The 13709-nt window shown below is 53.1% G+C and overlaps 6 protein-coding genes across 6 annotated transcripts; 4 read left to right on the top strand and 2 right to left on the bottom strand.

The window, feature by feature from the left end:
- Positions 1–1483: 1483 nt before the first annotated feature.
- On the top strand, positions 1484–3743 carry BDV17DRAFT_297188 (alpha-galactosidase; the record flags this gene model as incomplete). Its single annotated transcript, XM_073763450.1, has 3 exons — positions 1484–1505; positions 1564–2164; positions 2213–3743. The coding sequence occupies 3 exons, from the start codon at positions 1484–1486 to the stop codon at positions 3741–3743; spliced, it is 2154 nt and encodes a 717-aa protein (XP_073618301.1).
- Positions 3744–4277: 534 nt separating this feature from the next.
- Positions 4278–5949, top strand: BDV17DRAFT_289006 (uncharacterized protein; the record flags this gene model as incomplete). The annotated part of the gene is made up of 7 exons (XM_073761556.1): positions 4278–4379; positions 4430–4556; positions 4627–4808; positions 4855–4891; positions 4936–5437; positions 5490–5557; positions 5621–5949. 7 exons carry the CDS (start codon positions 4278–4280, stop codon positions 5947–5949), a joined length of 1347 nt encoding a protein of 448 aa, XP_073618300.1.
- Positions 5950–5976: 27 nt separating this feature from the next.
- Positions 5977–9170, bottom strand: BDV17DRAFT_297186 (molybdopterin oxidoreductase family protein; the record flags this gene model as incomplete). The annotated part of the gene is made up of 5 exons (XM_073763449.1): positions 8963–9170; positions 8806–8916; positions 8528–8761; positions 6737–8481; positions 5977–6677 (listed from the first exon to the last, which is right to left on the bottom strand). Exons 1-5 carry the CDS (start codon positions 9106–9108, stop codon positions 5977–5979), a joined length of 2937 nt encoding a protein of 978 aa, XP_073618299.1. The 5' UTR covers positions 9109–9170.
- Positions 9171–9216: 46 nt separating this feature from the next.
- On the top strand, positions 9217–10604 carry BDV17DRAFT_280309 (molybdopterin molybdotransferase MoeA; the record flags this gene model as incomplete). Its single annotated transcript, XM_073759860.1, has 2 exons — positions 9217–9273; positions 9378–10604. 2 exons carry the CDS (start codon positions 9217–9219, stop codon positions 10602–10604), a joined length of 1284 nt encoding a protein of 427 aa, XP_073618298.1.
- Positions 10605–10636: 32 nt separating this feature from the next.
- BDV17DRAFT_289003 (molybdenum cofactor guanylyltransferase) lies at positions 10637–11268 on the bottom strand (the record flags this gene model as incomplete). The annotated part of the gene is made up of 2 exons (XM_073761555.1): positions 10637–10674; positions 10701–11268. The coding sequence occupies 2 exons, from the start codon at positions 11266–11268 to the stop codon at positions 10637–10639; spliced, it is 606 nt and encodes a 201-aa protein (XP_073618297.1).
- A 974-nt stretch (positions 11269–12242) lies between these two features.
- BDV17DRAFT_289002 (uncharacterized protein) lies at positions 12243–13604 on the top strand (the record flags this gene model as incomplete). The annotated part of the gene is made up of 4 exons (XM_073761554.1): positions 12243–12509; positions 12554–12945; positions 12997–13061; positions 13114–13604. The coding sequence occupies 4 exons, from the start codon at positions 12243–12245 to the stop codon at positions 13602–13604; spliced, it is 1215 nt and encodes a 404-aa protein (XP_073618296.1).
- Positions 13605–13709: the final 105 nt, after the last annotated feature.

Below are 13709 nucleotides of genomic sequence, written 5' to 3'. Positions count from 1 at the left end.
AGGGATTCTAGATGGTCGTACTCAGCTGCGAATTCGCATTCACCGTTTCCATAGGCGTGGGTCCTCTCTCCATGCTATTCCTCGCTTGCTCGCAGTGGGACCTGTGATAGAATTTGCTGCACCAGGCTTTTGCCGAATTCTTGCCAGCCCGCGGGAGCCCTGACTTGGCTTGGCTTCTTTCTGAACACTTTCCCGCCTGGTTCCTCCATAGGATTCTTGTGGACGGATTTGATTAGCTATTTTTGAGTCCATATAAGACAGGCTTTCCTGCAGTTCGTGACCAAATCAACAGGTATGCACTTTCATTCGGAACTATGTCTCCCGGAAGTCAGTCGCCGTGGTTTTGGGCCAATATCTCAACAGCGACCGCCAGTACATTCCCTACATGGCCGCCGTTGAATCCCGAGATCGACATGTGCGGAGATGATCCGCATCAGCGATGGGGCCAATATACAAAGGCGGAGCCTTCGAGGCCCTTAAGCAATGTCTGAGTACCAACGACCATCACACCTCGCCCACCTTCCATCAACTGTACGACAAGTTGCCCAGAGAAGAGCCAACAGCCCCTGATGCAGAATTCGAGGTCGAGTACGCTCGCGTTGACATGGTCTGCCTAATAGTGGAGCTAGCGAAGCAGATTCCATATTGGCATCCGGCGCAATTGAAACTCGCCAATCTTCTCTATGGCCTGGTACAAACAAAGAGATTCAAAAAGGTACTGGGAAATAGTAATCGCAGGGGTTTCAGTGCATTTCTCGAACACTGCTGCCAGGGATCAGGCGAACGTACGTGCTTTATCTACCCTAGTTGCTCATACCAAACTCGTACACTGACAAACCGCAAGGCAAGAGAAACGCTGTCACCTTTCAGGCACGGCTCTCTGCGATGAGGTTTGTGAACAGCCATGGGAATATGATAGACCATGAGGCAGGCCCTGGAGCAGCCCTCCTCCGAGGTCTCTAAGCGACTGTTGAGTACCCATATCTCTCACGCTGCCATATGGATTATATGTAGTGGACAATGTCTCTACTACGCCATGGTCGTGAACCAGCAGGATTTCAACAATTATTCTGGACAGTGGTACAAACCAGAAGACACTTTACCATGGACCTCAACATGGGCTGGACCGTTGGAACTGTTGGCAGCGGAGGATGATGGAGCTATGTGAAGACCCTGGCATCACCGACGAGGCTCGGCAGCTTGGACGCAAAGCCGCGGGTTTGATGGCAGGTTTTGCAAGGAATGTTGAGTGGTAATGCTTCCTGTTCGTTTTGTTTTGACTTTTTCGTCTTTTATGTATCTTTACGCGTCCAACTATAGTCACTCTCTATCATACCATCTCTAAACTTATATCTTGGCCTTCTCCATTGGATCCACGCCAACCGGAGTGCTGCCCGTGGCGCTTCGGGTTAGCGACGTTGCTTGAATCACACATATATTATTCCACATACCAACGAGCGAAAGTATGCTCGCCCACCTCAAAATGACTGAAGCAACTCAAACGAGTAGGGCAGCCTTCCTACTGCCCAATCGTCCGACTTCAAAATACGCTGACATCTCCAGTTGCCGCGGACGGCCACTCCTTTAGCCTAAACGGCCACAATGTCTCCTACCGCTTCCACGTCGACAAAGACACTGGCGATCTACGCCTCGACCACTTTGGCGGGTCCATAACGGGTCCAATTCCGACGGACCCTGAGCCGGTTGTCGATGGCTGGACAGGAATGCCAGATCGCGTCCGCCGCGAGTTTCCCGATGCCGGGCGCGGCGACTTTCGCGTTCCTGCGGTGAGGATTAGACAGGCGGAGGGGCATACCGTGTCTGCGTTCAAGTATCGCTCGTATAAGGTTGTGGATGGGAAACCGGGGCTGTCTGGGTTGCCGGCCACATTTGGAAGTGAAGAGGCGAAGACATTGGTTGTAAGCCTGTATGATGAGTACAGTGACTTGGAGGCCGCGTTGACGTATACGGTTTTCTCCGACTTGGATGTTATTGTGCGGAGTGCCAGCATTACTAACAGCAGTGACAAGAGTGTCACCATTGAATCACTCGCGAGCTTGAATGTGGACTTCCCAGTCGAGGAGTTTGAGATGATCGGGCTCAGAGGGGACTGGGCAAGGGAGGCGCACCGGCAGAGACGAAAGGTGGACTACGGCGTGCAGAGGTCTCATTCTTTTATCTTGAAGTTTCAACTAGGCACTGACTTTAGCAGTTTCGGCAGCATGACTGGCTTCTCATCGCACCTGCACAATCCGTTTCTAGCCCTGGTGCACCCCTCCACCACCGAGTCGCAGGGGGAAGCGTGGGGTTTCTCGTTGGTCTATAGCGGATCGTTTACAATCCACGTTGAGAAAGGCTCGCAGGGACTGACGCGCGTTTCGGTCGGAGCGAATCAACTCTCGTGGTCGCTGAAGGCTGGCGAGACATTGACTTCGCCCGAATGCGTCTCGGTGTATTCGGTCAATGGTGTCGGAGGAATCTCCAGATCTCTGCACCGGCTGTACCGCAACCACCTTATGAAGACTAGTCCACAAGACCGCCCAGTACTGTTGAATAGCTGGGAGGGGCTGTACTTTAATATCGACCAGGACCGGATGATCAAGCTAGCAGAGGAATCAGCGGCCCTAGGCGTGAAGCTCCTGGTCATGGACGATGGGTGGTTTGGCAAAGACTACCCGCGGACGTCCGATGCTGCTGGCCTAGGGGATTGGATTCCTAACCCTGATCGATTCCCGGACGGGCTGGCGCCGTTGGTTGATAAAATCACCGCGATCAAGGTGGCCAATTCGTCGGTTACTTTGCGCTTTGGCATCTGGGTCGAACCCGAGATGGTCAATCCTCAGTCAAGTTTGTATCAGCAGCATCCCGACTGGGTGCTGCATGCTGGTCGGTACCCCCGAACCGAGCAGCGAAATCAGCTCGTGCTGAATCTAGGGCTACCGGAGGTGCAGGAATATATTATTACTTCTATATCTACTATCCTAAACGGCGCCGACATAACATATGTCAAATGGGACCACAACCGGGGCCTCGCAGAAATACCATCTCCAAGCGCGAATCATGCCTATATCCTCGGAATGTATCATGTCTTTGACGTTCTTACAAGCCGCTTCCCCGATGTCCTCTGGGAAGGCTGCGCATCCGGCGGCGGACGATTCGACCCAGGAATCCTACAGTACTTCCCGCAAGTCTGGACATCAGACGACAGTGATGCCGTCGAGCGCATCTTCATCCAATTCGGAACATCTATAGCCTACCCAGCAAGTTCCATGGCCGGCCACATCTCGTCTGTCCCGAACCATCAAACAGGACGAACTACGCCATTGACATTCCGCGCTCACATCGCCATGATGTGCGGCTCGTTTGGGCTAGAGCTTGTCCCTAGCGAGATGAAAGATGACGAGAAAAAGGCCATACCCGGACTCATCGCGCTCGCGGAAAGAGTCAACCCGATCGTGCTAAACGGCGATATGTGGCGGTTATCTCTACCAGAGGAGTCGAATTGGCCTGCGGCGCTGTTCATTTCCGAGGACGGGAACGAGGCGGTCTTGTTCTTTTTTCAGCTGTCGCCTCTCGTTAACCATGCGATGCCACGAGTGAAATTGCAGGGGCTGGATGGGCAGGCGATGTATCGCGTTGATGGACAGGGTCCGTTTTCCGGGTCGATGTTGATGAATCTTGGGCTGCAGTATTCGTTTACGACAGATTACGCTAGTAAGGTTGTTTTTCTAGAGAGGGTCTAGACTCGTCAGTAGTTGGTCGTTAGTTGTCATTGCCAGTCGTTATTTAGCAGAAGAACACTTGTGAAACACACCGGATCTTAAAAGCTTAACAATGCCATTGATCCACAGATCACTTCGATCCATCACTTAAGCAGAGTAGACATCTGACGTCTGTATTGCAGAGTCAGACTGGCAATTCTGCACCAGGCAAACGTGCATCGCGTTGATCGCAACGGCGAACGTACAAGCCCTACCCCTATTGGGGGAGAGAAATGAAACTTCCGCTCCCCCGCAGCCACCGCTGGCAGTTGGCCTTGGCTGACAGGGGCCCGGCGCAGTTGACAGGTCCTCGTGTTTCAAGGACCATCTGACTGGTCAATCGTTGCTTCCTTCGCGTTGGGACGGGGATCTGTGCGTGGAATCTGTTCATATGGCCTCGGCTGGGAGATTTGTTGCTGCGCGATATAACTAGGGTCTGTTCCTTTGGCGGGATGAACTTGAGAGAAATTTCCTTGGAAGACGCCCGGCAATGCGTCCTCTTGCTCTCTGGACGCGATGGCCAGGATGCGGGCGGTTCTCTTTTTTGTGGCCTTGATCTCGCGAGTCGTGCTGGCGGACGAGACGTGCGAGAGGATTGCGAATCTACCAGCCTGCGCAGTATGCCCTTTATTTTCAAACGGTCAGCAAGCACACGCTTACCGGCACAGAAAACATGTCTCATCGAGCCTGGCGTCTCCGGTACCTGCACCGACATCTCACGAGGAGTTTGCCTCGCGCAGTATGAAAGCGTCACATCCTGCTACGAGTCTCATTGCGAACTCCGAGACTACCTCTGTTTGTTCTCCAAGTCCTCCAAGTCCCCAAGTCCCCTCTAGCCTCAGTGCTAACAGTTGATTCCCCGTAGATGCAATGAACACAACAAACACCCTCTGCGAGATTCCACCGCGCCGACGCCAGTCCACGCAAATCGCGGTTGGATCCACGTTTATCGCCTTGGCTACTATAATCATGGGACTGAGACTTGCCGGAAGGCCGCCCTTCTCAGACTCGTTCGGGATCGACGATGTTATTGGGCTTATAGCATATGTATGCATCTCCTCGTTCGTGGTGGCACTGCAAGCTGATGGGATAGTGTACGGCCATGGTTGATACGGCGGTTATGCTTGCAGGTACCTTTCCCTACCACCTGTCTGACAATAGCTGACAGGAGCAGGCGTGAGGATCGGCTGGGGAACAGACATGTGGGCGCTCTCCAAAGACGAGATCGTCCAGCAGATGAAGGTATCCCCTCCACTACTGTCCGTCCTCACCCACCCTCAACTAAAGCGAACACAGCTCTTCTACATCGGCATCCTCTACTTCTACTTCTCTGTAACAGTTACCAAACTGGCAATCCTCTTCTTCTACCTCCGCATCTTCACAACGCCCACCTTCAAGAAAACCACATACACACTCATGACCATAATCTCCGCGTACGCCGTCGTCGTCATCTTCCAAAGCGCCTTTGACTGCACGCCCCCATCGTACTTTTGGGCCCGCTTCGACGGGGAAAGTCAGGGGTCTTGTTTGTCGTACACGGCGTTCAAGGTCATGCCGCCGATTAATATCGCGCTCGATGTGGTAGTTATGGTTCTTCCGTTGCCGCTGCTGCTTAGGTTGAATTTGCCGTGGGTGAAGAAGATTAGGGTTGTTTGTATGTTTTCTGTCGGGTTATTGTGAGTATCCTTTCTTTTGGTCGAAGTGTCGTGCTGATATATAACGATGTAGGATCATCGTCGCGGGGACTCTGCGCATGTCGCATCTTTATAGTTCCATCACGGCATACAATATTACCTGTACGTTCTTTCCCCTTTCCAATCGTCTTCCCCTAGCTGGACCATGTTGATCATGTGCGACAGATAACGGCGGCGAAATCTCCTACTTTGGCGTGATCGAAGCCGACGTGAGCGTTATCTGCACCTGTATGCCGGCCATCGCAGCGTTTCTGAAACGCCTCTTCCCGCGGTGGTTCGGGTCGTCTACTGGATCTGGGTTGACATATCGCACGTATCACACGGGGAGCGCGACACTGATGTCGCCACGCACGACAGTGAGAGGAAGCACGACAATGAGAGGAAGCACGCAGCCAACGAAACCAATGGCCGGAAGTGCAGAGGATATTCAGCTCCTTACGCTCTTGGACGAGGATGTAGTTAGAAGGCCGGAGAAGTGTTTGAGTCCAGTTTAATGTCATTCAATGATATATTATACTTGTTCAGTAGTAAAACTCCCTCGCAAGATCCCCCTCACTATCCAACTCATTCGGCGGGCTCTGCGGGACAAGAAGCGTCTGCGGAGACTTGACCTTGATATGCTGACCCGTCCACGCCTTCTGCCGCTGTATATTCGTCGTCGCGAACAAAACCGCGTCGACAAATTCTTTGTCCCAGAGCGCTTGGCTGGCTGGTGTCAAGGCTGTAAGGTGGCCCTCAATATACCCGAGGAACATCTGCAACGCTTGCAAAACGATCAACGCCTCGTATGCATTGTTGGAATTTGTTTCCATGGGAAAGAGAGCCTTGCGTAATCGTTCGCAGACACGGCGACCGTACTTTCTGCTCTCATGGTACCGCTTCACAATGGGTTCAAGACGTGTAATGACGTCGTGGGTGATTTGTTTCAGGACTTCAAGACCAGCTTGGATTTCCAGGTCGTGGACGAGTCGAGGAATGAGGTCTGTGTATATATCTCTCAACATCTCGAGGGACTCGTGCGTCGCCCCAAGCCACATTTCTAGCCAGCGGACGCGCTTGGGGTCTTTCGTATGGATAGTGTGGGCGTTGGACTTGTTGGCTTCGACTGAAGAGATTGCCGCTGTTTGGCGCTCTGGTGCACTTGCTTCTTTTTGCACGGTTTTTTCAATCTGTACTGCGCCGGACTTGAATTGGGGCTGTTTGGAGACGGGGTCCCATTGTTCTATACACCACGACATCAATATCTCTCATTTTGGGAACAGTGGAGGAGTGTTGACATACCAATAGTAAGTTCATTCGCAGCCCGTGCCCGCTTATCCGTGGCATCAAAGTACCCAAAGTGAAACGGAATGAAGACATGGTTCTTGTTGATTCCTTCAATTTTTACAGGGAGTTCAACCTGTCCTCGTCGTGAACGGACGATGACCATTTCGCCATTCGACACTCCAACCTCGTCTGCATCTCCTTGACACAATACTACGCATGCATCCTTATCCGCACCCTGCAACCTCTTTGACCGTCCTGTTTTCGTGCGCGTATGAAAGTGGAACACATTTCTTCCAGTCGAGAGATAAAATGGATAATTCTCGTCAGGCATCTCAGAAGACGCTTTATAGTTGCATGCCTTGAGAATCGCCCGTCCAGCCGGATTCATAGCCGTATACTGCGCCTTTGCCAGCGGTGCCCCAGTCTCAAGATCATGTCCAAAACTCTCGCAGTAGTCCGTGTCGGTAAAGAATTTGCCGTCGTCAAACAACCGCTCCTTGCCGTAGGGGTACTCCTTCGTACAAGGCCACTGGATCCCTGACCCGTCGGAGAGTTTCTCATACGTCAAATCGGTGCAGTCGAGTGGTCGGCCATAGGACATTTTCTTCCACTCTTCAAAGACTTCTTCCGGGCACTTGAATGGGATCAGGTCGCCCCCGTCTTTGTTCTTAAAGTCCATGCGGCGCGCGAAATCGAGGAAGATGTCGAGGTCTGCTTTTGCTTCGCCTGGTGGCTCGACGGCTTTGCGGGTGAGGTGTATTGTTCTGTCGACGTTTGTGAAGCACCCTGTTTTTTCGCCCCATTGCGCTGCGGGGAGGACGACGTCTGCGATGGCTGCTGTTTCGGTGAGGAAGATATCTTGCACGACGAGAAACAGCTCTGGTTTTGTAAGGAGCTCCCGCACGCGATAAAGATGCGGCAAACTAACAAGCGGATTCGTGCCAGAAACCCAAAACATCTCAATCGTCCCGCGATCAATATACCTGAGCATATTCTGGATATGCGTGGGCTCGTTCCAGTGCGGGACCTGCAGCACGTCAATGTTCCAGATGTCCGCAATCTCCTGCATGTGCGCTGGGTTTTGGTGGTTGCGGAAGCCCGGGTACTCGCCGTCGCAGCCTGTCTCGCGGTTATTCTGCGCTGTGGGTTGGCCGTTCATTTGCAGGATGCCGCTGCCTGGTTTTCCGATGTGTCCGAGGATCAGGTTGATGTTGTTGATTTGACACGCTGCCGCGGTGGCTTGGTTGGATTGGTAGACGCCTTGGAGGGCTGTTGATAACAGACTGCCAGAGGTTGAGATGGCTTTGGCGGCTTCCTCGAGTTGGGATACTGGGACTCCGGTGATTTTTGAGACGTATTCAGGCGTGTACTTCTCGACTGTGGTTTTGAGTTCTTCGAAGCCGCAGACGTACTGCGACACGTAGTGCTCGTTGACCCAGCCTTTTTTGATGATGAGATGTTGCAGCCCGTTGAGCAGAGCGACATTCGTGCCTAGCTTTGGCGATAAATGAATCGTGGCTTTCTTTGCAGTATCGGACAGTCGAGGATCAACTACAACCAGCTTTGGCGGATCCGGCCCTTCCAGCCGGTCCAGGACGCGCGCCCACAGCACCGTCTGCGTGGCAGCCATATTGTGCCCGACCAGGAAGAGACAGTTGGTATAGTCAATGTCTGCATACGAGCCCGGCTGCCCGTCACTTCCAAACGACTCGCGCATACTCGCCGCGGCAGTCGCAGTGCAAAGCCGCGTATTCCCGTCCCTACAATCATCAATAGGTGGTTGCGTATAGATGGCGGGAGGCATACATATGCAGCGTATTCAACCCAGCCTTGCCAACCATGGCAAGAATATAATACTCTTCAAGCAGCAGCTGCCCACTGGTATAAAAGCCAATGCCGTGATTCGTCAGATGCTCCTGGATATTCTTTACCCTCTCGACGATCAACGACATGGCCTCGTCCCAGGTCGCGCGCTCCAGCTTGCCGTTGCGCCGGACTAGGGGGTGCGTTAGCCGGTCGGGGTGGTTGATTGATACCCAGCTACATTTATCAGCAAGCGATCGAGGAAACAGGTGGTGACTGACCCATTCAAGCCCTTTGGCCCGAGTCGCCCTTTGTTTACCCGGTCGGCGGTCCGTCCTCGCACGCCAACGACCTTGCCGTCCTTGACGCCAATGTCCATTCCGCAGCCATTGCTGTTCAGTTAGTACTAGTATTTTTAACCGGAATAGGGGAGAGTACCTGCAAAGAACACAAGCGCTCTGGACCCATTTATCCGGCTTCTCGACAGTATGCGAGTCGCATCGCGTCGGCCACTGGTGTTTGTAGGGGGTGCGGTCACCCCAGATGTTCTTGATAGAGTCTCTGCTCTCGACGGACTCGGGCATCTTGGCTTCGTCTGGCGAACTGGATGGAAGCAATAGAGGATCAATAAGCAGAGAGCAGTTACAAAAGCGTCTTGAATTGTGGGGATAAAGTAGGGGGATGAGCTCATGATGATGTATGCGGCTTTTTCCCGATTCGGCAAATGTGAAGCTGCCAAGGCAGGGATCGTGAGCTTGAACACCTGTTCCCGATAGCAGACCTACTCGCGCACATACGGTGGACAACTACAATGGTATCATATACAGAAGCAGTGAAGCTGGTGGAATACGAGGCGCGACGTTTACCTATCGAAAAATGTTCGCTATGCAATGCTTGCGACCGGGTGGTGGCCAGGACCATCTACAGCCCCATCTCGACGCCAGAATACGACACTTCGGCCATGGACGGGTTCGCGCTGAGCGCGGAATCGACGCAACTTGCTAGTCCCGCATCCCCAGCGGTGTTTGAGGTCACGGCCACCACGACAGCAGGGGACATTCCGCAGTCAACGGTCGGTGATGTGCGAGACGGCATTCCTCCGGCTGTCGAGATCATGACAGGAGCTCCGTTCCCCCTTGGAGACGGCGACGTACTCGACTGCTGTGTACCGGTGGAAGATGTACTGGTCTCAGAGAATAAATCCTCTAATCGCCGGTACATTTCGGTTTCAAAACCTGCCAGACGACACCAGCATAGGAGGTTTGCCGGAGGTGATTTCAGCAAAGGCGACACGATACTCAAAGCCGGAGAGGTCATTCAACCGCAGCATATCATGGCACTGGCATCAGTGGGCTTGACAGAAGTTCCAGTGGTGCGCAAGCCTCGCGTCGCCGTCTTTTCGACCGGCAGCGAGCTCATCTCGACCAGCCAGTCTCATCCGTTTATGATTCATGATGTTAACGGACCATATCTTACGACAATGCTTCGGAAATGGGATGTTGATGCCAAGTTGTGCGGCGTCGTTCGGGATGATCAAGAGGCGATGGAAAGGTCAATTAGGAACGCAGTGGACGAGCATGACATAGTCATAACATCGGGTGCTGTTTCGGCCGGTCGCTGCGACATTATCCCCAGTCTGATCAAGCGGATAGGAGGCCGTACTGTCTTTCATAAGGCCGCAGTCAAGCCGGGGCATCCAATCCTATTTGCAGTGTTACCCGGCAAGGGGGGGGAGACGGCGTTCTTTGGACTGCCAGGGAACCCTGTCGCGGCCGCAGCATGTCTCCGGTTTTTTGTTTTTAAATATATCGAGAGACTGCAAGGGCGGGAGAGAGAAGAACCGCAGACGGCCATTCTTCAAACATCACACTGCCCGTCGCAAAATGGGGCAAAGATGGCATTTAAGAAAGAAGCAGACATTTTCCGACCGGCGATATTGTCGCAAGAGCAGGTCACGATTATCGCGGACCACAGCCCTGGTAAGACGAAACCATTTCTCTACGCCAACTGCTGGGTGCATGTCCCAGGTGGTGTCGATGAATTGGGAGAGGGCAGTGAAGTCAAAGTATATCCGCTGTAATGGAAGCGACCTCTGGACTCTTTATTGCTTTTTCATACTCCGCCGGTGTATTCATGTTGAACAACCAGCTCTTATCCAGCGGTCGAATAGATTTACCCAGTTTCAAAACAACAGACTTTGGCCCAAGAATGCCCTTGTTGACATTTTCTTCCAGAAGCTTCAGCGCAGGTGGCGTCCAAACCCCAAGTAGCGGCTCATAAATTCCCTCTTCATTCTCAAAGCACGTAGCATCGCCAGTAGCTCGATCAGATAGGTGGTTAATGGCAGCAATGTCAAAAAACGGGTAATCGCAGGCGACAACAAGCCAAGTGGCGCTCCGGTCGCGGCGATGGGCGGCGAGCAGACCGGCAGCTGGGCCAATTCCGGTTTCTGCAGACTCCAGGGGTTCGTCCGAGTGATCGTAAATACCCTCAACTAGGATGGAAGAGGACTGGTGGCCGAGACGAAGCGTATTTTGGGTTAGGTGCTCTACACGCGGGTTTGTTGTAATTTCCGCTAGTGCGCGGGGGGTTGGCAGCGAGAGGAAGATTTGAGTATCAGGGAAGGCGCGGTGTAGGCGGAGAAGTTGCTGCTCGTAGATGGGGATGTCGTTAGTCAGGCAGAGCAGTTCCTTGCGAGAGCCCATGCGTGACGAGCGGCCGCCCGCGAGGAGGAGGGGGTACATGTTGTTGTTTGTGGGAAGGCGTTGGGCGAGCGTGTACAGTTGGAGTATATATTCAACGTCAACAGTTACATGACCATGACGACATTTTTTCTCATTGCTGGTTGGTCAATTTATTGTGCTTTTCCGCAATAAATGCACAGCAAGAATTGAATGCAGGTGGTCGGAGGGAGGTTCGTCAGCATGTTTCAGACTGCATCTGCGAGTGTAGACTCAATCCTGGCAATTTGATGAGGTCCAGTTTCACTGCCTCGATCGGGAATAAGCACGCCCCAGACCGGGTTGAATACTGTCGATCCGGGTCCTCGTCGGAGTCTTCGGCAGCCCTGAAACCGCTTAAATTGGACGCCGTTGGAGCCTCTGCATGCAACCATGGATGCTCTCAGCGCGACCAGTGCAGCTCAAGCCAGTGTCAAGTGTCAAATGAGCCAGGCTCACTCCTTCACGAGTGCGGCTGTCAGGGACACGAGCATGCCGAATGTGAAACCAGAGAAGACTAGACTCTACAATGTCAGGCCAAAAATTAGGCAGCTGACTCGTGATTTAAAACCCAACTGACTGTGATTTGACTATAAAAGGAAGAAGCCGGGCGTGACTGCCCTAAACCGCCTAGACTCCCCCACGACTCGTGTAGCGCCAACCTTGTCGGCTCTCATCGATCGATCTGGAACTGCGTGGAGTATACGACCCCGTGCGTCTCCACCGTTCTGATGCACGAGATCTGTGCTCTGCAGAGTCTGCTTTGCCTCCCCTTTCCATGACTCCAGTCGGCTTGTCAGTCTAAATGTGCTCTGTTCTGCAATAATGCAGCATTGCCCCTGGGCTCGCCGCTCAGGCCGTAGTTCATGAAACGACCTGCATCGATCTGCACTTTTCGCTTCTGCTGATCCGTCTAGCGACCAACATATTAAAGCATTCCCTCCCCTGGACCCCGGTCTTGGGGTTCGGTTCTGAGAACTCTGGTTCGGCAATTCAAGATGGAGGATCTGCCTCTGGTTGACCGCAGTCTGGCCATCTTCGTGGTCTCTGCGGTCATGGTCGGCCTGTCAATCATCGCTGTCTCGATGCGGTGTTTTGTCAGGCTCCACATTGTGCGCGCATTCGGCTGGGACGATGCGCTGATGCTCATGGCGCTGGCGCTGTTTATGGCATTGTCCGCTCTTTGCATGATGGGGTCGTACGCTGGTGTTGGGCATAAAATGGCGGATTTTCCTAACTTGCGATCTCTCCAGCAAGCGTTGAAGGTATGTCGATTATCCAGGACAAAAGGTTGTTGCTAATTAGGTAGCTGTGGTGGCTCGGCCAAATGCTCTACCTCTGGGCATCCGCAGTCTCCAAAGTCGCCATTGCCCTCGCCCTCCTCCGCCTGGCCGTCCGCCGTCACCATCGTTTCATTCTCTGGGCTATTTGCGTGGTTATTGTGGTTATCGGCATGGTGTTTTGGCTGGTCCTGCTGTTTGACTGCCAACCGGTTGAGTACTTTTGGGAGCGGACCAATATTTTCAAGACGGGCAAATGTCTGTCCACCGACATTCTTTTGATCATCGCATACACTTACAGCTCCCTTACGATTGTTTGCGACGTTACCCTCGGCATACTTCCGGTGTTTCTGGTTTGGCCGCTGCAGATGACGCGGAGAACGAAGCTTGCTCTCATGGGCATTCTTAGTTTGGGTGCAGTGTAGGCCGCCTACCATCCGGCCGATGATTATTTGGAGGCTGACTTGAACAGTGCCAGCATTGCCGTTGTCATTCGACTGCCATACCTCAAGTACTATTCCGACGTCGACTTTCTCTGTACGCCTCTCATTGAGACTACTTTTGTGTCCAAATACTGACAATCATGAAGACTCCACATATCAAATCGCTATCTGGTCAGTCATCGAAACCGGCCTAGCCATCATCGCCGGCAGTCTCATCACCCTCCGCCCGCTATTCCGCTGGTTCCTCGACAACAACTCCTCCTACCGCAACCGCCGCCGCGCCCAAGGCGGCAAGCACGCCTTGTCCACCCTTACAGCCAACGCCTCGAATCCCGGCTACGAAGACCCGAAACACTGGCGCCCCGACCTAGAAGATAACTCGACCAACACGGTCATCACCTCCGTTTCCTCACCCGGGGCCCCGCCGCTCGCCCGCAGTCGGCAGGAGAGTATACCCGTTAGTCCTATCCTACCGCCGCCGCAGCGCCGCAAGGATAGTGTTACGGTGGAGCAGTCGTTTAAGATGTCTGATCAGACGGTGCAGCAGGCGGAGCCGGGGTATGATCGCGGGTTTACGGATGGGTATGTGGCGGCGTTTAATGCGCGATATGGCGGGTTTCAGTTTGACTTGAATTAAATAGCAACTATATGGTGACGAGTGCTATATACGTGTGCTATGACGTCATGTTGATGGCAACTGTGTATATAAAGCTACCTAGTACCTAGCAGTACCTCGTGCCTG

This window comes from Aspergillus undulatus, assembly GCF_047715775.1.
Source record: "Aspergillus undulatus strain CBS 261.88 unplaced genomic scaffold BDV17scaffold_10, whole genome shotgun sequence".
In the NCBI taxonomy this organism is placed as follows: Eukaryota; Fungi; Ascomycota; class Eurotiomycetes; order Eurotiales; family Aspergillaceae; genus Aspergillus; species Aspergillus undulatus.
The sequence above is the reverse complement of the archived record's forward strand: the minus strand, read 5'-3'. Positions and strand labels throughout refer to the sequence as shown.